At 38.0% G+C, this 25,065-nt stretch overlaps 4 protein-coding genes across 6 annotated transcripts; 2 read left to right on the top strand and 2 right to left on the bottom strand.

Moving 5' to 3' along the window:
* Positions 1–1,015: 1,015 nt before the first annotated feature.
* On the top strand, positions 1,016–7,376 carry LOC105060173 (phototropic-responsive NPH3 family protein NPY1). The gene is made up of 4 exons (XM_010943781.4): positions 1,016–1,487; positions 3,533–3,602; positions 4,276–5,442; positions 6,626–7,376. Exons 1-4 carry the CDS (start codon positions 1,426–1,428, stop codon positions 7,157–7,159), a joined length of 1,833 nt encoding a protein of 610 aa, XP_010942083.1. The 5' UTR covers positions 1,016–1,425; the 3' UTR covers positions 7,160–7,376.
* Positions 7,377–8,330: 954 nt separating this feature from the next.
* Positions 8,331–12,492, bottom strand: LOC105060174 (ubiquitin-NEDD8-like protein RUB2). Of its 2 annotated transcripts, none has more exons than XM_010943782.3 (3): positions 12,181–12,479; positions 9,223–9,482; positions 8,331–8,691 (listed from the first exon to the last, which is right to left on the bottom strand). In XM_010943782.3, the coding sequence occupies exons 1-3, from the start codon at positions 12,271–12,273 to the stop codon at positions 8,577–8,579; spliced, it is 468 nt and encodes a 155-aa protein (XP_010942084.1). In that variant the 5' UTR covers positions 12,274–12,479; the 3' UTR covers positions 8,331–8,576. The 2 variants fall into 2 exon arrangements, with proteins under 2 accessions (XP_010942084.1, XP_010942085.1); XM_010943783.4 differs by lacking the exon at positions 8,331–8,691 and adding an exon at positions 8,783–9,097 and having other exon boundaries at positions 12,181–12,492.
* Positions 12,493–15,246: 2,754 nt separating this feature from the next.
* LOC105060177 (cytochrome c oxidase copper chaperone 1) lies at positions 15,247–20,230 on the bottom strand. The gene is made up of 2 exons (XM_073248047.1): positions 19,978–20,230; positions 15,247–15,786 (listed from the first exon to the last, which is right to left on the bottom strand). The coding sequence occupies exon 2, from the start codon at positions 15,754–15,756 to the stop codon at positions 15,514–15,516; it is 243 nt and encodes an 80-aa protein (XP_073104148.1). The 5' UTR covers positions 15,757–15,786; positions 19,978–20,230; the 3' UTR covers positions 15,247–15,513.
* LOC105060175 (phosphatidyl-N-methylethanolamine N-methyltransferase) lies at positions 20,226–24,369 on the top strand. Of its 2 annotated transcripts, none has more exons than XM_019855736.3 (2): positions 20,226–20,530; positions 23,473–24,369. In XM_019855736.3, the coding sequence occupies exons 1-2, from the start codon at positions 20,262–20,264 to the stop codon at positions 23,798–23,800; spliced, it is 597 nt and encodes a 198-aa protein (XP_019711295.1). In that variant the 5' UTR covers positions 20,226–20,261; the 3' UTR covers positions 23,801–24,369. The 2 variants fall into 2 exon arrangements, with proteins under 2 accessions (XP_019711295.1, XP_010942086.1); XM_010943784.4 differs by having other exon boundaries at positions 23,551–24,323.
* The last annotated feature ends 696 nt before the right edge of the window (positions 24,370–25,065 follow it).

Below are 25,065 nucleotides of genomic sequence, written 5' to 3'. Positions count from 1 at the left end.
CAGGACAAAGGCACCAAGAAGAGGTTCGATCTTAGAAACCTCGGTTTCCAGGAGAAGTCTTGGATGTAGGTGGAGAGTGCCTTAACAAGCTGAGCATTAGAGACTGCTGCATGTCAATCGGGTGGATTAGGATTCATTCTGTCTGTACGCAATCCAATTCGTCAACTGCTCAAAATACATTGGCCATGGATCAAATGAAGCTATGTCGACCCACGGCCTTAATGTGATCAAGTGGCTCCTCTTGATGTTGTCTCTTAGCCTTAATATGGTCACTGGCTCTTTTTGATCGTTGCCCAACTTGTAACTAAGTTTTCTCGATTGCATCTTTGATGAATAGCCTGATGTCCTTGGAAGTCATCCTCTTGCTGTTGTTCTCTTGGAAGTCATCCTCGTAGATTTCTCATGATTCCTATTCACGATCGAGATCTAGTCGTGCAAGAAGATACTGTAGTTGGCAATGACTGCGGAGGCATTTGAGATCCAGAGATGGGGCTCCTAGAACTAGGATTTAAAAATAAACAAAATATATTTTTTATTATCAAAATTTTCAAAAAAAAATATTTTAAATGGCAAACACATCCTTATCGTCCAGCAGTGAAGCTTTTTTTTTTTTTGGGTTAAACATGAGGTAGTTCTTTATAACATTAAACCTCTCAGAGGGCGGTACGTAAAATTCCAAGTTGCTTCCATAACATTAAACAATAAGAAAAATGTAATATTTTAAGCAGTTAGCGGCAGGAAATCATCCTGGTCCCCCATTTCCAGTGGATCCCACATCCCACCACCGTAGATGTGTAGAGAGAGAGAGAGAGGGCGAGGGAGACGTGCACGCTTGGGAGAAGGGACCTGAGAAGCGCCGCATCACCGAAAGCGACGTCTCTCTCTGTCTCTCCAGGGCGCACGTCTTCCCGCAAAATCCTATTCTTTTGGATGCGAGAGGAACAAGAAGGCAGGCAACAGCGAAACAAACAACCATGATAACCATAATTGAAAAAAAAAAAAGAAAAAAAAAAAATAGAGGAACCAAAAGCGGCGAGATAAACCCTCATCATAACACGACGCGATATTTTCACCCCCCACCCCTCTTTATGACGCTCAACTACAGGAACCACGACGACGACGGCATCATCATCTTACACTTACAGAGCAGAAGATTCGAGAAGAGAGAGAAAGCGGTCGCGGTAGCGGGCAATTAATTCCGCTTCCTTGCACTGTTGCGTTTTAAGTGCTGGTAGGAGAGAGCTGAGGAGCGAGGGGTCGGAGGTAGCATTGGTCTTTGGACGTGCAAAGGCTTCCCCGGTGGAAGAGGGGGTGGTTGGCCGGCGTACGGACGCGGGAAAACCGGGATTTGGGTGGACCGTGAAGAACGGGATGGTGGCGTGGGCTTGAGAGGAAGGGAGGTGAGGGTTTGGGTAAGGGAAAGAGATGAAGTTTATGAAGCTGGGATCGAAGCCTGACGCATTCCAGTCGGACGGGAGCAACGACAGGTGAGGCCTTTTCGTGATTATGTGCTTGTTCTTTGATTTTTGCTTTTTCTTCGTGGCTGGTGGATTCTTCCAAATAAAAAAAGTAGTTCTTTTGAATGAAATTTTGCTATTTCTTGGTCGTTTTGATTTATTTCTAAGGTTATCTTTTTCCGGCTATTAGTATATCTAAAATGCTGCGGATGGGGCAAAAAAAAAAAAAATCTTCATGATTCTCTTAGAACATTTTGCTTTTAAAGATTATGGGGTTGGAGTTAGGGTGAAATGTAAACAATACAGATAGTTTAAGAAGAAGAAGAAGAAGTTTTTTCCTTTTTTTCCTTATTTGGTGCTTATGCCGCTTTGCTTGGGATGCGAGAGGCCCTGTTATGGAGTTTTTAGATTCAAACAATTCTCTCTATGGGAGGTGACCATGAAACAGAGAGCGCATTGCTGTTGCTTCCTGTTTGCTGTGGCTTCTTGCTTCATGGATTTTACCAAATGTTTTTAAAAAATGGGATTTTTTTTTTTTTTTTTAACAAAAAAGGGCGCCGAAAATAAGAAGAGCAAAGACTTCAATATATCTCATCAAAGTGGAAGAGTAGGTGCTTTTAAAATTGCAGATCTGGCTAGCCTTGATGAAGAGTTCTTTGCCACCTTGTATTCTTTCTGCCACCACTTTCTTGAATATTTGTGGCACAGGAAAATACTCAGGGTCAAAATGCTGTTGCTACTTGTTCCTGTCTGCTAGTTCTTTTAGGATCTAAATTTTTCCAAGAGGAATGGATGCTTGCTTGCCATTTTCTGGTCTTTGTTTTGTAACTTGGTGTGGTCAAGATGAAAGAATTATCGAAGATAGGCAACTCCTGTTTCCCCATTGACTACCCACTGAGCTACTACTCCCCTTTGCATGCTCCACTTCTTTTCTTGCTTCTTTGATATTTCTTAGTCACAGGCCTGATCCAGATTGGTTTCTTCGGAAGCAGGAGCAGATGCTTCTTGCATGTTTCCACTGTTTGAGCTTGTGCATTGCTGTAAATGTAAGGATGAATGATATAATTGTAGGAACATGATGAGAGGTGATTTTCTTGTGATAGAAGAGAGTAAAAGTAGTGCAGAGTATATGGAGTGCGTGAACATAATTTGACAGAGCAACACTGATCTGATTAGGAGCTTGACATTTCAGTAAAAGTTGTGATGTTAATATAAGGTTTGGGAGGTAAAAGCAGAAGCGCATCTTTATCTTGAAGCCAATAATTTGGGTGTTACACAACGTGTCCTGTCGAGGATGGATTAGATATTGCTCAGACACCCATTTACTGAGTCTGTATGAAGGAAATGCCAAATCATTCACTGAACAAGCATGACAGTGGTTTACATGAGCACATCATTCTCGACCATCTTTCTCAAATCAAATAAAGTGAAATAGTCTTTTCCAACACCTTTCTCAAACTAAATACAGCAGTTCTTTTGTAAATCAAGTACTCAAGCAACTGTTAATTTTAAGTAGTTCACATGTGCCGCTACCTGATGTGGCTGGTTTTTTAGTTGTGGATATTTTCCTTTTTTTTGAAAAAAAAAAAAACATGAAATCAAAGTTACTTGTAATTAGGCCTCCTGTTGTTTTACTCAATGAACTAGTGATGCATACAATTGCTTGTAGTTTGAGAATCTTAGATAGAAATGACTTTTTCGATTAATGAGCACGAGTTAAAAACACAATCCATCAGTAAATAGACATACAAGTGCAAGGGGAATTTTGTGTTTACCTTATATGTGGGAAATGACATAGCTTCTTTATAGCATTTCCTTGGCTCATCAAGACTCATCATTCACTTCAACTTTCCTTTTCTTTGAACTCTTGTCTGGGCCCCTCTCAAAGCAAACTGGCTGGAAGATGGTACGAAGTTCATTTTTGATAGTACATCTGTATATTGGATGCACAATTCAGAAATATAATCCAAGATCATTTAATATCTACTTTATATCAATTTAGAATAATTGTTTATATCTTGTTTCTGATAATACATACATATATATTTATATCTCAAGTTTGATGGTCGGTGCAGGTTTGTGGTATCCGAGCTGGCAACAGATGTCATTATACATGTTGGTGAATTGAGATTTTCTTTGCACAAGGTCATTCCCTGTCCTTTCAAATAGTAAATTGAATAGGCACTTACAATATTTGCAATTTTGTTTTGCATTCTCTGAGCATATACTTGTATCTCTCTGTGTAGTTTCATTTACTTTTGTTTAATTATGTTTAATCCCTTTATATGGCTGCATAGCAAAACTAGATACCTGGCCTAGTCTCTTTTAAACTTGTCCAAACAGGGAGTCTACAGATGATGATAAAAAGCACTCGAAGTTTTTTTTAGAAAAAATGTAATACTCTGTTGAGTTGCATTTTTAATGATGAAATTTTCATTCCTTTGTTTATGGAGAGCTGTTTAACAAGTCTACATCAAGGAACCACATTCTTGCATCCTTGCAGAAAGCTCATCTTTCTTGTTTTTCCTTTTTTTTTTTTTAATATCATCAATTCATCATCCACATATGGGGCCTATGTTCGGATTTGCTCCTCTCTTCCTCTTCTTCTTCTTCGGTTCCTTTTTTTTTAACTGTCTCAATTGATCTTGCTGTTTTGCCATGTTTTGTTTGTTATTTCTGTCTTTTGACACGACCTTGAGCCATATTTGTGCTGTTTTACCATGATTTGTTTGTTATTTCTGTATTTTTGACATATGATATTGAGCCATATTTGCACAACAGCAATTGAAGCGTTGGGATTTATTATTTCTATATGCAGTTCCCTCTTCTATCCAAGAGCAACCGGTTACAGAGATTGATCCTCAAGGCCAGTGAGGACAGCATTGATGAAGTGTCCATGCATGATTTTCCTGGTGGTCCAAAAGCCTTTGAACTATGTGCTAAATTTTGCTATGGCATGACTGTAATTCTCAATGCCTACAATGTTGTTGCCGCTAGATGTGCAGCAGAGTACCTAGAGATGACTGAAGATGTTGAAAAAGGTAATTTGATATTCAAAATCGAGGTTTTCCTACACTCCGGTGTGTTCTGTAGCTGGAAAGACTCCATCATTGTTCTACAGACCACAAAGTCATTGCTACCCTGGTCTGAGGAACTTAAGGTGGTTGGAAGATGCATAGATTCTATTGCTTCCAAAGCATCTGTTGACCCTGCTAATGTAAACTGGTCCTATACCTATAGCAAGAAATTAGCAGCTTCAGGTGAGATAGTTGAATCCCAACAAACAAAGCATGCTGTTCCCAAGAATTGGTGGATTGAGGATGTATGCGACCTCGATCTTGATCTTTACAAGCGAGCGATGGTTGCTGTGAAGTCTAAAGGGAGAATCTCTTCTGATGTGATAGGAGAAGCCCTCAAGGCTTATGCAGTTAGATGGTTGCCTGATTCTTATGATGCCCTGGTTGCTGATGAATACACAAAAAGGAACAGGAGTCTGGTAGAAACCATCATCTGGCTGTTGCCATCAGATAAAGGTTCAGGTTGTTCCTGTAGGTTCCTTTTAAAATTGTTAAAGGTTGTTATCTTGGTTGGAGCTAGGGATCTATTGAAGGAAGACTTGATGAATCGTATTAGTGTGCAATTGCACAAAGCTTCTGTAAAGGACCTTTTGATTCCGGCAAAATCTTTTGGTGACACTATTTATGATGTTGATTTGGTGCAAAGCTTGGTCAGTAGATTTATGATGCATGTTCGGAGCACTCACAATACTGATTTTGCTGAAAGGAGTGAAAATAGGTTGCATGAAATTGATTTAGAACATGAATCTTTGTTGGCTTTGGGAAAACTGATCGATTGTTATCTTGCTGAAATAGCCAGTGATCCAGATCTGTCAATTTCTAGTTTCATCGATCTTTCTATGTCAGTTCCCGAGGCAGCAAGACCAATCCATGATGGACTCTACACAGCCATCGATATTTATTTGAAGGTATGTTCATGAAAACTCTAGGACTACCTCTTGTTGCTTAAGTTCTATATATATGTATTTGAAGGTATGTATGTATGTCATCAGCTGTTCAGCTGTCATTGTAGTAGTCAACTAGTTCATGTTGTATAAAGCGATGATCCATTATTCTCAGTTTTTTGGATGTTCTTTGCTAAGTTTTCTGTGGTTTTTCTTTCTTCCTCTCAAACATTCTCAGTAAACAGTTTTCTGCTTAAGTAATTTGCCACAGCTACAGTTGTTTTTTTAAGTGGTATCTTTTGTGTGCTATCTGGTGATGATAAGCAGTATAGGTTTGACACTTGTTGGGCCATTTGATTGTCCAAATCTGTGACAGCCATCTATCCTGCCATCAGGATGCATTGGATGCCCAACACTTGAGCCTTTTGTGGGCATAAGATCTGCTGTTCCCTGCAGTCCCAGGCATCCAGAGATGAGATGGGAACGATCAAATAGTCCAATGAGCATTAAACGTAGCGCTTGTCCTGGTGGTTAAGCGTATAGCAAGTGCTGGTGATCGTTTGGTATTAATAATATTCTTCTTCATCTTTTGATGCTTCACTGATCAATTTGCAGTAGTTAAAAGTACATAGTTAATTTTGATTAAATGATCCTTGCTTGCATAGTTAATTTGGATTAAATGATCCTTGCTTGCATGTTCATTATCATTCTTCAAGATTCATCATTCATGGTTTCAGCAATGTGATCTTGTTAATTTACTCCACGATGTGTCTATATAAATTCTACCCATTTCATCACTTAGTGCTCCCTGAGTAAAAACTCCCATTGGAGTACCAGTCTCACTGATGTACTCTTGTTATTTCACATTAGATGATCATGTCCACATTTTTTTAAAAAAAAAATTTTCAGTACTTCTCAAGAAAAACCCTTGAGAAGTGGCTGCAGAGCCTGAACTTGTTCTCATTAGCTTGCATTCCTGTTGTAAGTGACACTTCACCTTTTTTTGATAAGGAAGTGACACTTCACTTTGACCACTATGCTGTCAGGAACAACAAAATGAATATCTGCTATCTGCTCCAGATCATATTAGTTCTTCAGCATCATTGCTAAGAGTTTTAAAATAGAAAAAGTAAATCACAAGACAGTTTTTTAGTTTCTAAAATTATTGAAGCCGATCCTCATAAGCTGATATGGTGACAATACACAGGAGCATCGAAGCCTGACTAAAGCAGAGAAGAAAAGGATTTGCAGTCTGATGGATGTCAAGAAGCTCTCGACAGATGCTTGCATGCATGCAGCACAAAATGAGCGGCTACCTCTTAGAGTGGTGGTGCGGGTCCTCTTCTTTGAACAGATGAGGGCAGCAGCTCATGGCTTAACAGCTTCAACCAATGACACCTTGCATGGCAGGACGAGGTCCAGAGCAAATGTGGAAGAGGAGTGGAAGAGACCAGCGCCAGAGAACCTTACCTCTGCAAAGAAACAGCTAGGGAACTCGAAGGTAAAAGAGGAGTGTTGGAGTAACGAGGGAAAGAATGGTAGGGATAGCAAGGATGGTGGATTGTTGCTGCAGTCTCGATCAAGGAGGATATTTGACAAGTTCTGGGCTGGGAAAGTGCGTGGGGAGAACAAAAGTAGCGAGACATCAGGGAGTTCTCAAAGCCCTCCGACCTCTGCGAAGCCTGGGGAAGCTAAATCATCTGGGACTTCGTCAAGGCAAAGGAGATACTCTGTTTCGTGAGTATAGTTTTTGGTTGGAATTTCTTCCCCTTTTGTATAGTAAAAAGGTGATGTGTTTCAGCTGATGGGAAGCTTCTATGCGTTTTAGCAAATGCTCGTATTTTTTTTTTCTCATCCCCTCCTGAAGGAATGGGAAGGGGCTTGAGCGGTTAAAAATGTACACACTGCTTTTTTATTACTGCTCTTGTTCAACTTAGTCTAGTGTTTTGTTAGGTTCATTTCTCTCTCTGCAACCGAGGTATTATGTATCTCCATAGAAATAACATCCCATGGAGTCAGCAACGATGGGCTCTCTCAACTTTCTAGGCATATTCGTAAGTATGCTATGGTAAGCTACTGTTTCTGTGCAGATTTGTGCGGCCATATATTTAATTCTATCTCGGATATGTACATCTTAGATATTTATATAGATAGAGGAATTCACATAATATTTCATAACCAATCCTAGCACGCTTTTTTGTTTTCATGAACATGCCATGATTAAGGGGACAAAAATTCTGAGGTTGATTCTTCTTTTGTTATAATGAAATTAGTTCTTTGATGATGATGATGATGCTCAATGTCTATTAAAAAAAGATAAATATGGATATAAATTAAATTTTATGATTATAATATCAAAAATATTACTATATAAATGATAAATCAAATTAATAATATATTAATATGATTATATTTTTTTAAAAAAATTTATGAATATTATAAAAAATTAAATAAAATTATAAATAAAATCAAATATTCAAATACAGATTGGATAGTTATCTATCCATATCCATATCTATTTTTATTTAATAAATATAGATATAAATAGATATTAATTGGATACTCAAATTTTTATCTATTTTTGAATAGATTCAGATACGAAAAAAAATTTGATACGATATTATCCAATCAACTTTCACCCCTATATAGCTTCTTAAATAGATTTTTTTTAATGATATAATAATAAAAAATGTTTTACTTCCCATAGCTTCTTAAAATATATTTTATAACCTAACTTCACAGAAAAGTTTATTTACACAGGCCAAAAGTCGTTTTGCCCTACTTGTTCCTTGAATCTTTTTCTAGGAGCCAAACAGATTTTAGTTATCGGAACCATGTATTTGTATCCAGAACCATAAAAGCACCAATATATTCCTCCAGTATTGGAAGGGAATAGCGGTAAGGGGACATAATTTAGCACAAGAAGGCAAGCAGATTTAAGATTTAACAGCGAAATCATTGGGATGCACAAATCCCATTCATTGGGATGCACAAATCCCATGCAAGGAACTACTGTTATCGGGATCAACATTCTGTCATTTTGGATAACAGTCAGATAATTTAGGAGAGCTCTCTTGAATAAAAGAAAAAAAAAAAAAAAAAACTAAATCCACATGTAATACTTAGCTTCGTTGTAGTTTTAGGCACATCTTGAATGATTATTTCTGAAGACCACCCCTCAGAGCAAGAACAAGATGGAGGACAGAACCACCCTCAATGTTGTAATCCTTGGCAGTCTTATCATCTGCGAGCTGCTTGCCTGCATAAATAAGCCTGCACGAATGTAGCAAAAAGAGATGATGCGCAAGTTAATAAGGTCAGGCATTTCAACACGACGTACAGGCTAAGACAGCAGCAGACCATTGACACCCTGAAGTTTTGGCATGTGAACGTACAACAACCGTATAAAACTTTTAGGGACTGTCGCACAGCATATTTATAACAGTCACAGCCACAAAGGAGCATCCTACTAGATGCAGGGCAACAACAGTATACACATTCTACCAAAAAAAAAAAAACAGCAGTGCAAACATTTAACAATGATATTACATCCACCGCCGTATACAAGACAAGCTTATGAAGATAACTAAATCAACCGTTTTCCGAGAAACCACAAATTAGTGAATTGCCTTGCAATCACAACTAGAACAAAGTATCATTGGATGCAACATCAAGAGCACTGCAATCAATAAAGTGAAAATGCATTCACATATGATTACACACATAAAATCAGAAAAGTCCCAAAGAATCTGCGAGAAACATACTGAATTTCCAAGATTATAAAAAGGTGTAAGAAAAAAATACCTCTGCTGCACAGGTGGGATCCCTTCTTTCTCCTCAACCCGCTCCTTGATTCTATCGATAGTATCAGTGGGTTCAATGTCTATTTCAATTTCCTTTCCAGTAAGTGTCTTCACCTTGATCATAGTTCCACCCCTGAGCCTCAAAACCAGGTGGAGAGTTGATTCTTTCTGAATGTTGTAGTCAGCTAAGGTTCGACCATCCTCCAACTGCTTCCCTGCAAATATTAGCCTCTGCTGATCTGGAGGTATACCCTCCTTATCCTGCAACATCATTTCGATCAATCTCAGGGTAAAAAAATTGAAACCTACTGCTCACTTGACCTTGTGAAAACCAAAATTTCTTATGATCAGAAACCATTTGACTACAGCAGGAAAGGAATCAGACTCCATGTTTCCCTTCAGTATATGCCACCATAATTTACTCAGTGAAGATATTGAGCTCTAACACTTTTACCAGAGCACCTTCCCCCCAATCCCTCAGACACCAAGGCAGGAAAAACAGCAACAAAAATTACACTTCAATATATCAAATTTCAACTCTCTTTTTATTATTTGACACATCATTTGGCTTGAATATGTTTAGCAAAGCTGAAGATTTGGTTTATGACAAAACCTAGCTAGAGTTTCTCTTTATATATGACAATATCAGAGGATAAGGGCCTTTTTGGATGCCAGAAGTTCCCATCAACCTAATATGAACTTCCCAGTGAGGCTTCCATTTTAAATTTATGCGAGAAGTGGAGCAATTCAAAAAGATCATTGGACACAGCCAGCCAGAGTTCTTAGGTACATGGAAATCACCTCATAGCTTGATTCACTTATCCGCTAAAAAATAGAGATTGACGTCTGGCGAACCCTTGAGCCCCCTCAATCCTGCAACTTTATTATGTCTGTCTCTGCACTAAAGAGAAAGCAAGCATTGTGGACGGCTTATCCACAGATAGTGGATTCCACCATCCAAACAAGCCCAAGGCAAATTTTCTTGTGCATTCCACCATCCAGACAAGCCCCTTTTATTGCAGGGTTAGACAACTGTAAGAAGGCAGGGTTAAAATACACAAGGCTGTAATTACCTTGCAACATAGTTATTTCGGTTTGACTCACTTTTTACTTGATTCTTGCATGGATGACAACCTTCTAATATGCTAGATATATGTAATTACTGGGGCTATTCAGGTTACAGAACTCGTAAATTTTCTAGTTCCTCCATCAAAACCAAAAAAGGAAATATGAGAGGAAGTAAATGAAAGGCTGAGTCGTCCAATCTTTTTTAATTTTATTTTATCATTTATTCTTAAACCTTTATTGAACAATAAGAGAACCAAATAACTTGAAGGGGATAACTATAGCTCATCCCTTGTCAAATGAGGATAGGTAAAACAGCCCCATATAGTTGGGAACTTGGGATAGGGTTGGATGGTTGTGGTTATGGCAACTCATCACTTGGCTTAGGATGATATTTAGGATAGAGAGAACACCATAAAGGGGTTGACAAGGAAAAACAAATGAATAACAGCAGTTAGTTGAAACTGTTGCAAACAAGGAAGTCAAATTCTGGGGTCCATGACTACTTGCTTCAAATCCCAACTTAATCACCCCAGTCCCATCAAAGTTTGAGGTGGATGATGCTCCAAGCCACTGTCAACGGCAACCTAAAAGCTGAGTACCAAGGTTTTACATCTCTGGTCATCACGCTGCAATTCTCCTACAATCTCTCACGACAAAAATCAATAACATAGGGAACCTTCTCTCACTACGACAAAATTAGCACCTCATCTAAAGCCCGAAGAATATCTATTTCCATAGATCTCTCACTGCGTTCCCTTCAGACATGCTTCCAATCATTGTTTCGCCTTGGTCTGCTATGCGGCTACACCATAGAAGGGGAGTGCAATATAACTCCTGAAAGGTCTGATATTCCACATGAGCAAAATCAACACTCCCACACCATTAACTCATTTATAGAATGAAGCTCGACAAAATGTAGACAACAAGACTAACTAAAATTGCAGCTCCTGAACTGCCAAAATCTACATAAAAAAAAAAAAAACAAAGGAAAAAACTACAGCTCAGAAGTCATATTTAAGAAAACATTAATATTAGTGACATAGTCAATTTTTATACTGAAGGCAGCTCAGAGGGCCATCCATATAGAAGGTGGGCTACGAGACAGAGTTGATGGCAGAGCTTTTAAATCCTGGTAAAAATCCTCAAAGAGAGGGTTGTTTATTTTATGTTCCATCTGGATGGCTTCTTTTCCTTCTCACAAGAAGGTTTTATTTTGGTAGTCCTGACTCATCTCATCTATGTAACAGAAGAAGATGGACACAAAAGACTCCTGAATCACCAAAGTAAATCCCTTGAACAACTTCAACCTCTAGGGTAAGGAAAAAAAGAATATGTACTCGGACACCTTGACAAGTTGACATCCAAGTTCTAATGACCTACAATCAATGCCAAATGGCGTGCTCCCAATTACAAAAAGAATTACAAGATAATATTTTTCCTCATATTCCATTTACATACAAATACATACTAAGGATACCATCAAGAAAATTAAACCAACGAGATCAACACAAAACCAAGCACACAAAAGAAGAAAGAAACTAATCTCCGAGAAAGCTCAACACAATAACGCCAGGGGAAAAAAAAAAAAAAGAAAATAAAACAAAAAAAGAAAAAAAAATGTAAAATTTTTTTTAGCAAACTTTCAAGTGAATAAGGCAGGTTTTGAGAGCATACAGTGAAACACTTCGATCTACGACACGTATTTTCATTAGATATCAGATCACAGAGAGGACATGGAAGAGAAGGAAGAAATTTAAATCCCAGACGTGACATCAGAAACCCTACGGTTCCATTACAATAATGAATCCAACAACTCAAATAACACTCAATAGGGGGGGGGGGAGGGGGGGGAACCCTAGGTAGTATCAGGAGATTGAAATAGGAAACGAACCTGAATCTTGGTCTTGACATTGTCGATGGTGTCGCTGCTTTCGACCTCGAGCGTGATCGTCTTTCCGGTGAGTGTCTTCACGAATATCTGCATCGCTGCTGGCACAAGGAGCGAAGCGACGACTCCACTCTGGCAAGCTAGGCGACGGTGCACCAATTTATTTGTATATCGGTGCTGCCTTGGGATGGGTTCCGATTCCCGTCCGCATGGGCTAAGCAAGAACACGAATTTATTTTATTTTATGCTGCCGAAGGGGTTAACTTATAGGACGATGCCCGCAAATGAAGTATTGGGTTCAGATTCAGATTAGCGGAATTAGATACTTTAGTTAAGCATCCTGAAACTCTTCCTAATAGGGCTGTAATCGGATCGATATGTTTGATGAATACAAACATGACACAGATGTTAGTTGATATAAGGCAGATAATTATTATATAAATGATAAATTAAATTAATAATATAAAAAATATGATCATTTATTTTATTTTTAAATTTATAAAAATTATATAAAATTAAATAAAATTATAAATAGAATCTGATATTTGGAGATGGATATGGACATGAATAAAGATGTTGCCTATCAATGTATTTTTCTTCGATGAATATAAATATGCACACAAATATTCATGTGATTTTCTAATTATATTTATATATGAATAGATTCAGGAATGAAAATGAATTGTATACGTGTCTAAATAGGTTCAGAAATGAAGTCGGATCTAGATGGATTTTATTTGATTTACTTTCATCCTTACTTTCACCTATACTTTTCAGTTGTAGACTAGGGATGAAAGTGATTATAGATTTCTCCGCAGACAAATTGAAGGCCAAATGATTATAAATTTCTTCGGAGACAAATTGGAGGCCAAAAAAACATATCTAATATATATATATATAGAAAGTATTTCAAGCGAGAGGAGTGGCTTAATTTGAGAGATGAGAGGATATAATAATAATCTATGAATTCACATCAACGGTTCAGATGAGAATGCGGTTGTCCAAATTATCCAAATATCTCTAAGATTTATCTATTTTTTTTAAAAATTTTTTAATGCACGCGTGTGAGCATGCACGACGCTCATCTGAACTGTTGATGTGGATCTAAGGGTTATTATTATGTCCTTTCACCTCTCACATTAAGCTACTTCTCTCCCTTGATACGCTTCCATATATATATATATATATATATATATATATATATATATATATATATATATATATATATATATATATTAAAATGGAGGCATCCCAATACGAATACCTTCGTCAACCGCGTGTGTTGAAAAAAAAACTTCAGAATTGGACGTAGTTGGCCTAAGGTTGCATGCGTATTGCAGCTTCATCTTCATGGGTTGCACATGCGATGGAGCTACGGGATGGGTCCATGGAGGGGTCGCGATCGACAATGGGGATGCCGTCATAGTTCGCAGCCTCCTGATGGTGAGGATATATTCGAAGCTCGGGGGTTTGGATGTGTTGGGATAGGAGGTGGGAGAGGCCTCCCATGCGGTAGAGCTGCGAGAGGGGGTCTATGGATAGGTCACGGTCGACAAAGGAGATGCTGCCATGATCCGCTACTTTCTAATGATGAGAATCTGATCAAAGCTTGGGGAGTTGGATGTGTTGCAACAGGAGATGAGAGAGGCCTACCTTTACGAGGAGGAGGAGGACAAAGGGTGAGGGGAGCGGCGGAAGGTGATGGTGAGGAGAGTGGCGGAAGATTAGTAAAAAAAAGCCGACACTAGTAATGATGGAGAGGAAGGTGATGATAGAGACTGACAGAAGGCGATAAGAAAAATGGGAGGAGGTGGGTAAAGGCTCACAAGGGTTTGAAACTGAAAAGTAAAAAAAAAATTCCGCACATCCCATGAGTTAATATGCTAGTTTTTAGTTCTTAAGCATTTTTTATATAATATTTTAATCTCCTGAGGACATCCGATCAAAACTCATGAAACGGGGCCCTGTAAATCAGATTTAAATACTACAATAATATGATATGGTTATATACCAATAGATGGATATTCTTAATTCAACGAGATATAAAAACGGATCCTGTATTTATCTATATATTTTTAAACACTAACTATAACTCATTTATGTGCATTTTCGAGGGAAGAGAGGAGGAAGACTAGAGTCTAAGCTGTTCAAAAGTCAAACGAGAGAGAGAGAGCCCATTTTATTTGATAGTTTTCTGTTTACAAAATAAATACAAGATAGCCCAGTTTACAAGGAGTTCATGTCTATCAGTATCAGAAATGAACACATCCAATAAAGCCAGAAAACAATATCACATGAACCCATCAAAAGATGATTGATCGGTACATCCACCTCTTTCAACTCGAACAACTTTACATGGAAGATTTTGCAGATATACAGTAACAGAAACTCAATGCAACACCATTCGATTCTGTGATACCATCTATCAAACTCGATAAAGATTTAATAGATGTTTGCCAAGGGCTGTACGAAACAACTGTTTTCTGAGAGCATTTGTTCCACCTTCCCCCTCCCCTTTTCTTGTTCTGCATCAGCGCACAGAATATTTCCTGTGTTGGTAGAGCAGTGTTTTCCCCATTTTCACCCATACACAGTACATATTTACTGAAAAAATACTTCCCCATCATCAGATTTTCCGCTAGTGCAGTGCCAAGCCTATATCATCAAAACCAGTCTAGAAAACAGAACTTAATTTGCTATTACCAAATTTGCATGGTCCATGATGTTCCAAAAACCTTTCAGTTGCAGGTAATATGAGTACTTAGACAAGTACATGTGCAATATATCCTGACATAAGTGGAGCAACAAAAGCAGCAGAAGGGGCCAGGAAGGTCTATCTAATCCCACAATCATGACACGGAGCTCCCATAAAACATGCATCTCCACATCAAGAATCCTGACAATCTCTGAACAACAAGGCATTTAAGTTCCTAACTAGTTCATAATATCCCATCCACAGCGTAACAAAAGGGCCCTCTCGCATTTTTTGCAAAAATTATACACTGAATTGCAAAAAAGCATCTTACCTGACAGATCCTAATACTGCTCTAGAAAAGGGAAAGTTTAAGGGACATCTGGAATTATAAAATAAGTTCTAAGCTGAAGTTCTGTTAAGTCAAAAGTTTGTTTACAGATTTGTAACAGCAATCAAATAACTTAAATGAGGATGCAAAATAATAATCAAACATCTTCTGAGAAAATGGCACTAGTACAATTGGTCATTTTTATTCATGAATCTTCATGGGAAGATCAGTTATTTTAACTCAGTATAGAAAGTATCTGGTGCCTAAATCACATGTGTGAAAAGACCACTGACTCCATATGTCCTATGAAGGATCAGACCTTAAACCCCTCGGCCCGAAGGCATTGTTTATGGGCTTGAATCCATTTCTCACATGCAGCCTCGCCATGCTGCACAATGCATTCATCTCTCAGCCTCTTTGTGTCGGGGCAGGCGCAACAGATCTTCTTCTTTGGCTTTGAATCAGGTGTTGGACCTGCTGCAGCCAAATTTTGGCTAATAGCTGGAGGTTCTGGTGATTTTGATTGCAAGGGCATCCCAACCTCTGCATGACCCATTTTAGCAAATTTCCAGGAGAACAATAGTACCTGCAACCATCAAAAGAGAGAGATTTTAATAGAGTGCATGTGGCAACATTATACCTCCCAACTCCAAAGCTTAAACGCATAGTTCTATCTGGAATAATACCATGCTAATATAGCTAGATAAAACACCAAGAAATGTCAACCATTAAAACATATATATTTATGTTATTTGCAAAACTCAGATGAGAAATTTGTAACATGCCCTCAGGTGTCAACCAGTCTGATTAGAAGTTTAAAGAACATAACAACATATCTCTATTATCTCCGCACTACAGAGCTTTGTGTTCTTTGTATGTGTTACAGAGCTACTCATGCTAAAATTATTGTTATCCACTTGCAAAAGGGAACATTTTTATTTCTAGCAAACCCTTTTTAGGAATTTTGAAATGAAATTCAAACAAGTCATGAAAAGAATGCGACAAACTAACTTTGTTCAAAGACTGGACTAAATTTCAATCAGACAAGGCAATGCAAAATATATCTTGCCATTTATTACCTTATTTCACTGCAAAAAGAAATAAGCTATCGTGATTATATCTGGTTATCAGAATTTTTTTCTTTTTTTAAAAAAGGATCTTCCAAAAGGAAGCAGGAGCACATCACCATGCGCTTTTAAGACTAAAGTTTGACAAAGCAGCTGTAGAATGTTCTTTGCATCCAGGTCAATACTTCAAGGTGTAACATCTCCTAATTTTACAAAATTCATCTATTCTAGAAAACAACTAAATCTACCAGACAACCACTAACAAGTTTACTGAACTTCAAACACAGTTTTATAATCAGAAAAGGTGAATTCTCAGGTCATTTATATGGCTTTATTTTGTCAAATTCCTATCCAGGGCAAGTTTCTTTGAGGAGGGAAGTGTGTCTCTAACCAAAAGGCAGACAAAGCACAATTAGTATAACCATTGTTTCAAATCCTGGCTGGATGGAGGACACCTTGGCGTGCCATCTTGTTCCTATGAGAAAACGGTACCAACCAGGGGTGGGGCTCCAAAACCCATCCATGTGGAAATGAAGAAGACAGAGGAAAGAAAGAAGGGAAAGAAGAAGAAAAGGAGAATGGAAAAGGAAGGAAAGACTAAGAAAAAGGAAAGAAAGAAAAAAAGGAAGGGAGAAGAGAAAAAATAGACGAAGGAAAGAAGAAGAAAAAGAGGAAAGAAAGGAGGAGGAAAGAATGAAGAGGAAAACAAAAAAAGAAAGAAAGAAGAAAAAGAAACAAACAAAAAATAAAAAATAAAGGAAACAAGAAGCGGAGAGATGCAAAAGGGAGCTAGGATCCTCCTTGGTGAGTGTTTTGCACTGCAGAGGGGTATGCCAAAACTATAGGTGATAGCTGTCCATTTCCAAAATGGGCAATATGTCGCTTATCCAAATATGCACAGCCATTTGTGGTGCAAAACTCACAACAGCAGAGGATCTGAAGTTGACGGGTGGGAAAGCGGCCTGTTCTGCGGAAAAACTAGGACATTTGTCCCACAGAATTTAAAATCTTGAGTGTACCAATGATATTTCACAATTTAAAACAATGACAATCTCACAAAAAGGCCAAATTCATCTAAATCCTACCACCTCATGAGGAGAGCCATCAGCAATTGCTACAGCCCTCTTTATGGCTCATCTGTATCACATATTTTATAGTCTTACGAAACACTAAACAGAAAACTAACATTGCATCAACCCAACTTAGACCTTAACAGCATATGTTGGGCATAAAGTTTACCATATTCTTTTAATACTATTCAATTCAAATCTACCATACTGAACTAGTTTCTCTATGGTAAATTGGTGTCGGATCCACAACATTAAAGATGCTAAATAGTTTTTGGGTTAGGTTTTTTTCTCTTAACTCAATCTGGAGAAAACCTGTTTAATAGTTTATGCATCCTATTTCCATCACTCTCTCCTCCCAGCAAATCACTTCATAAGTGACTTAAAACTCATGCAAAAAAGTTCATATGGCACTACAAAATTGTACTTGAATACAAACCAAGGCTCCTGAATATCTCTATTTAAGTATAACAATTTCATCATTGATAATCCCAAAGGTAAAACTCCAACAAACTAGTCATCCAAACCATCCATTATCCCGAGCTCCCCCTCACCTCAACTAGTGATCTGATTTTGAAAAATCCCACAAATAAGAGTCTCGTCATTCCCATTATTAATCTCAATTACACTTGAACAAAGCCCAAAAACAGAGATATCATCTCATTTCAGTCTCCACAATCTTCTAATACATTAACATATTGTTTGGATTGAAGGTACATGGGGTTCATAAGGGGAAGGGAGGGGAGGGTAAAGAATAAATCCCTATTTGGTAAAATTTTTTGAGAGGTAAAGAAGGATAGAGAAGGGTTCTCTCAACCCCTCCGTACCCCTCAATTTTCTGTACCCCCTGATTTGGGATGTAACGGAGGAGAAGGTTCACGCTTAATTTTCATTTTCCTAACTTATCTTTAATAAAATTTTAAAATTACAATTAGATCATCATATACTCTATCTTCCCAACCGTCCCTTTGCTCTTCGCACAACTCAGAAACCCTATAGCCATTATAGATGAAGTTGGATATGATCCACGAGTGAAATTCATCATATTAAAAAGTTGAGTCATGAATCAAAAAAAAGGAACGGGCATTTGTCAAACGAAACGGGCATTTCAAAAAGCTAAAATCATTCTCGAATAGATTCATATGAATGCCAAAAAAAAAGAATCAAAGAGAGCAGATTTGAGAAGCATATTTGTCAAAATATCACAAACATTAAATAGTACATCTATTAATAAAAAAAGACATATTTGTCAAAATATATATAAAAGTTCTTCTACCCCTCTATCCAAACAAGGATAAGGTATGTACCATTCTTTATCCTTCCCTTCCCTTTCCAAACAAGGGTTCATTAATTCCCTTACCCTCCCCTCCCTTCTCCTCCATTACCCTCCTCTCCCCTCCCCTTATGAACTCTTTCATGTACCCCCAATCCAAACAAAGCGTAAAGGGGAGTTCACAGCCTCCCCTTCACGATATGTGGTGGCTTCTATACTCTCCTATGTACAGTAAAAAAATGGGCTGGATATTTTTTTTCCCCTTTACAGGAGAACCATGAATTGAAAATTTTGTAGCCAAAGAAGAATCCTTTCGACGGAAAATTCCCAAACCCTACAAACTATCATGCTTCTACCAAAATTAAGCTCTCTAAACCTCAAGAGACCAACTCACACCGCCACAACTCGCACAAAACCCATATGCTTGAGACAAAACCCCAACTGGAACCTAAGAAATCCCTCCAATCTCTCTCAGGTGTCCTCCTTCCCCATAGATCTCCGAAAAAGAGAATGAAATGAAAAGAAAGAAAAAGGAAAAGAAAAAAATATATCAATCTATGTGGAAAAGGTCTTTCCTTATTTTTTCCGTTGATTTTTCCAATGTTTCCCCCGGTTCTCCCTCGGGTTTTTCCGTCCTTAGCAGTTTCAATCGGGTGGGAGGCTTGGAGCGGTCGAATAGAGAAGCTTAGACGATGGCTTATGTTTTGTGTTGGGTATTTATATATAAGAGTCTAAAGGGTACAAATATGATCAATTAATCTAAAAATAGATTAATCCTCTGTTTTTTCCCATATTGCAGTCTTCTATTACGACAGATGCCTCCACGGCCTGTGCTGTTTGACTCTCTACTCCTCACAGAAAGGCTGCTGATGTATTCAATCCCAAAACAACTTTTCTATCAAATGGATTTTTACTATTTCTTACAAACATCATGGAAAGATTAAAGAGGACCCAACGTTTGACTACAAGCACCTCCCATCCAATTTTTTTCTTTAAAAAAAAATCAAGCAAGATCTACAAAATTAATTCAATGAAACTAAAATTCTCATATTTGATGGAATCAGACAGAAAAAAGAATAAATGAAGCAAAAGAAATACCAATACAGCTAAGTACGCAAGAAATTCTAAGCACATCGATTGAACAAAAGCAAGAACCTCACTAAAAAAATATGATCCTATGCTCTAAATCAAACAATTCAATCCCTAATGCTTCCAAAATTTGATCGTCTGAAGTCTATTAAAAAAAAAAAATAGCAGTAATAAGCGACAACCAAGCCTTTGAATCATAAACCCACACGACAGGCATCCTTGAAAATCCAGAAACCTTTCAGCAAAAAAGAAATCCCAATTTCATAATAAAAGGATCGTACCGAGAGGGGGCTCTGCTTCTCCTCCCTCGCTTCGCCGCCTTTCTGTTTTTTGATCTAATAGAATCGCCCGTCAGAAGCCTCCCCTGTAGTCGGCTCCAGCGCTTTATGATAAAAAAGTCACGCAGGCCTCCACCGCTTCGGCTTCAGGGTCGCAGACTCGCGGCTCCAAAGCCGGTCCGGTCGAACCGATTCTGCGGATTAATAAAAGGGTGCAACCCGGTTCACGTCAACTTAACGAGAATAGCATCCATTTATAGGTTTATTCCGGGTGAGGCTGGGGAAGCATGGAGGGCGCGCCGGCGGCGGTGGCGGTGGCGGTGGCGGTGGGCATCGGGGTGATGCTTCCCTTCCCCTTCTACTACCTTCTATGGAATTATCCGCAGGCATGGGTGGACGTATGCGGGAAAGGGGTGGACCCCTCCCATCGGATGGCTCAGGTCTCTCACGTCCTCAAGATTTTTCAATTCCTCGCTCTATTCTCCGTTGCCCGATTCTCTTGGCCGCCGTGGTACTGCTACCCCCTCGTCGCCGTTGGCCAGTACCTCAACTTCAAGTGAGCCTCTCTCTTTCTCTATCTCTCTCTCAAACACATTATTATCTTTTGATTGTTTTCATCTTAGTTCGAAATATATAGTGCTTGCCTTCATGAAAGATTATTGTTTAACCTTGGTATCGTGGGATTTATCCCAGCAACTCGGTGATCGGAATATTTGGAATTGTGCTAAATGGTAAATACCATTGTAGTTGTGTTCAAAGGGGGATCAGTTAAAAAAAAAATCTTGGAATAAAACAATGTACTTTGTTGAAATCACAGAATGTGCAGCACATATGTTCTATCTACTGTTTTTCAGCAATTAATTGAAGATTAATTCTAGAATTTTATGGATCAACCAGTCAGAGGGTATTTGTTTAGACCATAACCATAATCATCCAAACTTGCCCCAAATATTTGGGTTCGGCTTCATGGATCCTCATCTGCGAAGCATGCCTATCTACGGTCACCTCTTATGTTATTTGAAGCTAGCTTATTTGTTTATATAAGTATCCAAAATTGTTTTAACACGGAGTATGAGTGTCTCATGAGACTGTAAGTATCCAAAGAACTACTCAAGTGAATTGGCCTTGTGGACAACTTACGCAATTCCCTGTAGTATGGGTTGTATAATAGGGTGCCACTTATTTTTTTTGTTTTCGGCTTTTAGCCATTGTAGGTGCAATGCACAAATTGCTGTGTCCATGTTGCATATGAAGGCATGATGAACCAACAATGGTGAATTGAAAATGATATCCCATCTTCGAGTGAATTTGCCATATTAGAGTAGTTCTTTTATTGCATAATGATAGATAAGAAGATAAGGAATCATGGTTAACTTTGTGAAATGAAATACAAAGCAAGACTTTGAGTCCTTGAATCAGCTAAACGTAAGCAAGAGATGAAGAAATGCAGAGCTTTACTTCCTCCTCAATGCAGAGGCTGCACATGTGAAGCAGTTTTCTTAATGATATTGGGCCTCTTGAGTTTGTTGTACATTAAACGATGATCCATTATCTGCAAGGCTTTGTGGAAGAACTTAGCTACAATGATCAGATTGGTTATGTTGTGATAAGGTTGATTGTGTGACTTAGAGACCTCAAAGAGAGTTCATCTCATCTTTACCAGAAGAGAGAAGATTTGATTGCTGTCTCAGTCTTGATATATGGTTTACCCTGAAGCTCTGATCATCAAAAAACATATGCTTGTTTAACTAATGGGAAGAATCATCTGGATCTTAACAACAGTTCAACATCACTAAATTTGTAGGGAGATGTTAGCATCAGCAGATTTGGGTAAGGGAATTACAAAAAGAGCACTGTGATTGTTGGGCAAAAATTTCTAAGGCTAATAAGATATCAGCCCATGGTCCTTTGATCAACTAGTAGCATGGTAAACTATGTCATTACTACTTTTGTTTTGTTTCCCACATGCCTTTTGTCATATGTTTTAAATATATCACTTTGCATAAGTACACATATGCATAACCATAAGAGATCAACCATGCCTCATCCATTTGGTGCTATTTTATTTTGTCCTATTTGGACATTGTTCTTTACCTAAGTTCTCCAGAATAGAATCATCTATAAACTGCTTGCTACTTCATTGCAGGCTTTTATCTACTTTTTTACTTCTCTTTCTTGACCTTTTAAACTAAATTTAGTATTCCCTTTTCACTTGGCTTTTTTGCCTTTGAGGATTGACATGTCTGAAATATTTCAAATTTCTTCATACCATCATATCTTGTTTTCCAGCAAGCAAGTCCATGACCTGGTTGTGATTAGTTACTGGAAGTTAGTGATATTACATTCACACCAAGAAATAAACATACAAAAAAGTTTAGTGCCTACATTAATGTGGAGGATAGGCAAATTGTTTAATCCATTTCCATGCACTTCACTGTTAGGTAACCTAATTCTTGCATGAGTTGTTCTTGAATGAAGTAAGAATTATTGGTTATAGTTATGGGGCCACCTCATCAGCTCCAGATGCTTCTCTTTATTTATTTGAACTAATTTCACCAGATCTTTCTACCTGATCTATTCATGGGAAGAACAAAACTTGTACATCATCTCCATTATGGCCTTCCGAAGAGCTTGTCTTTAACAGAACATGTGCACAGAGTAGATATATGGTTTATCATTAATTATGCGGTTGTGGTTATTGACACCTTCCTAATATACTGGAGGGGGAACTGCTTTTTGTGGATGAATTATGAAGATTTTAGGACCTGTTTGGTATTGCTTTTGTTTTCTGTCCTTGTTTTCTAAGTTTAAGAAGAAAAATGAACCAGACTGGACAACATGTATGATAAAAGTAAAACCCCTTTGTTTTTTAAATTGCTTACAAAATCTTTAGAGCATTTGGTAACAAAGATTATTGGTTACAAAAAAGACTGGAAACAAAATCGAGGAAAAGCAGGAGCTTTTTGCAAATGCTATCTTCGATATCAATCTCCATAAGGTATTTCACTAATTTGTAGTGAAACAAAAATACTAAAGCAACAACAATGCCAAGCAGGCCCATAGTTAACATGATCAGTTGATGAATGATTTTACCTATGGTGGAAATGTATTTAGTTTGCTGTGAGATTTTCCTAGGTTGCCTAATTAAGATATTTTATGATCATACTTAATTAGTCCTTTATCAGTTGCTGAGACTAGTTCATCAAAGATATGGTACTTCTAACCCATGAAAAAGAAGGGGGAACAAAAAAAGAAGCCAAGTACTGCAGCTACAAACATACATAAAAACATCTTGGATCTTTACTGCCCTGCAGTTTTACTTTATAGTACTTTGGATCAGGATTGATATGAATGCTTTCATTATCGTGTTATATTTGTTCCATTGCACAGTAGAGGTCATCCAAATAGGTGTTATTTGTAATTTCATATAATAAACTTATGCATAGATTGAATAATATTTATATGTTTACATGAGTTTCTGACTTAATGTTTGAGTAGTTGCTTTGAGATTTTCATCAAGAAGCAGAATTTTGTTCTCGTCGCTTCGACTCTAAATTCAGAAATCATTGCTGTCAGGGTGTATCAATTGCTTGGTGAGGCAGGCACTTACTATGGTGTACGCTTTGGAAAGAATATTCCATGGGTAACAGAATTCCCTTTTGGATACGTTAAGGACCCACAGTATGTTGGAAGCATCCTGAGTCTTCTTGCAATTTTATGTTGGGTTCCCTTCCAGTATGTGTTTCTGTGGGTGCTCAGCTATCTCTTCATGATGTGGGTGGAATCCAAGGAAGATCCAGCAACTCGTGCCAAGCCACTCTCCTGATTTATTTGATTGAACAGAGACTAATTACAGATTGTTGCTGAAATTGGAATAATTGATCTTTTTAAGACAAATAATTCTTGGTGATCATTTTTGCTGACACTAGTAGCTCCTCTGATTGCAAATTTTTGTTTTAGGAGAAAGGAGGGGGATTGACCTGTACCATGATTAAGCACTTCCAGACTTATACCATATTACGCAGAGTCAGATTTTTTTTGGAGATGTACCTTCCAAGCATCCAAACTAGAATCTCTAGTTGGTCGGCAGAGGTGTATGACCAGTAGGACAAGCCCTGATTCATGTCTTTGCACTCTGTTCATGTATGAGTTTTATAAATTTGATATTTTGGGCTTTATCTCCGCATTCTCTTTTAATAGTTTTTATTCTCTGTGTTAGTGTGTTAAGCATTTCTTTTAGGCATTGTAGCAGGCGCTTGTGGGTCTGAAATCGTAAGCATGCCATTCGAAGTCAAAACTGCCTTATTGCTATGGATCTTTTTTAGATTGTTCAAAGTTTAAATTAAAAGTGTTTTCTTAATTGTTTTTTATTTAAAGAATTTGGAAGTCAGTGAGCTGTGCAGGGAAGAGCTTAGAGGCAGAATTTAAATGGTCTATTTGGGTGAGAATCTGTTAATATCTTTACTGAACCTTTGTGTGACAATGTACCTTTGTCTAGAATGGTTGTTCCTATCAACATGGGGAGGCCTTGGCTGACTTGGTGAAGAATCTCTGAGGCCTTAGCTTACTTGGTGAAAAAACTCTTTCTTAACTCTGGTGAATGGAATCAAGGACTGCTTTCGACAATTAGTTGCACAAGTTAGTGAACTTCCTCAGGCTCCCATCCAGCAAGAAGATGTTAAAAGTGGGGCAATGGATTTAGAAAACAAAATTAATGTCAGGGAGATTGACAGATCTCGGAGGCCATCAATTCAAAACCACAATCTATCTTTTGGCTGGATTTGGAAGCTAAAAGTATATGCAAGAGTTGAAAATTTTGTCTGGAGATTAGATTGGGGATTTATTCCTTGTGCTTCAGTTCTTTATGGTTTAATGCCTAAATTTGTTTCAAATACAATGAGGAAGCATTGACCATGCCCTGTTTCCTTGTTCTACTTTAAAGGATGTATGGAATTGGCTTTCCTAATAGCTGGTCCATAGTGAAAGAAATGTTTAGTTGCTCAGCATCAAATAGGAATGGAGTTATAGCATATATTTTATGGAGCATCTGGAGTCGCAAAAATGATATCTTCAATGGAGGTTCGATTGTGG

Source organism: Elaeis guineensis, chromosome 1 (genome assembly GCF_000442705.2).
Source record: "Elaeis guineensis isolate ETL-2024a chromosome 1, EG11, whole genome shotgun sequence".
NCBI lineage: Eukaryota > Viridiplantae > Streptophyta > Magnoliopsida > Arecales > Arecaceae > Elaeis > Elaeis guineensis.
This window is presented reverse-complemented; position numbering and strand designations above follow the sequence as displayed.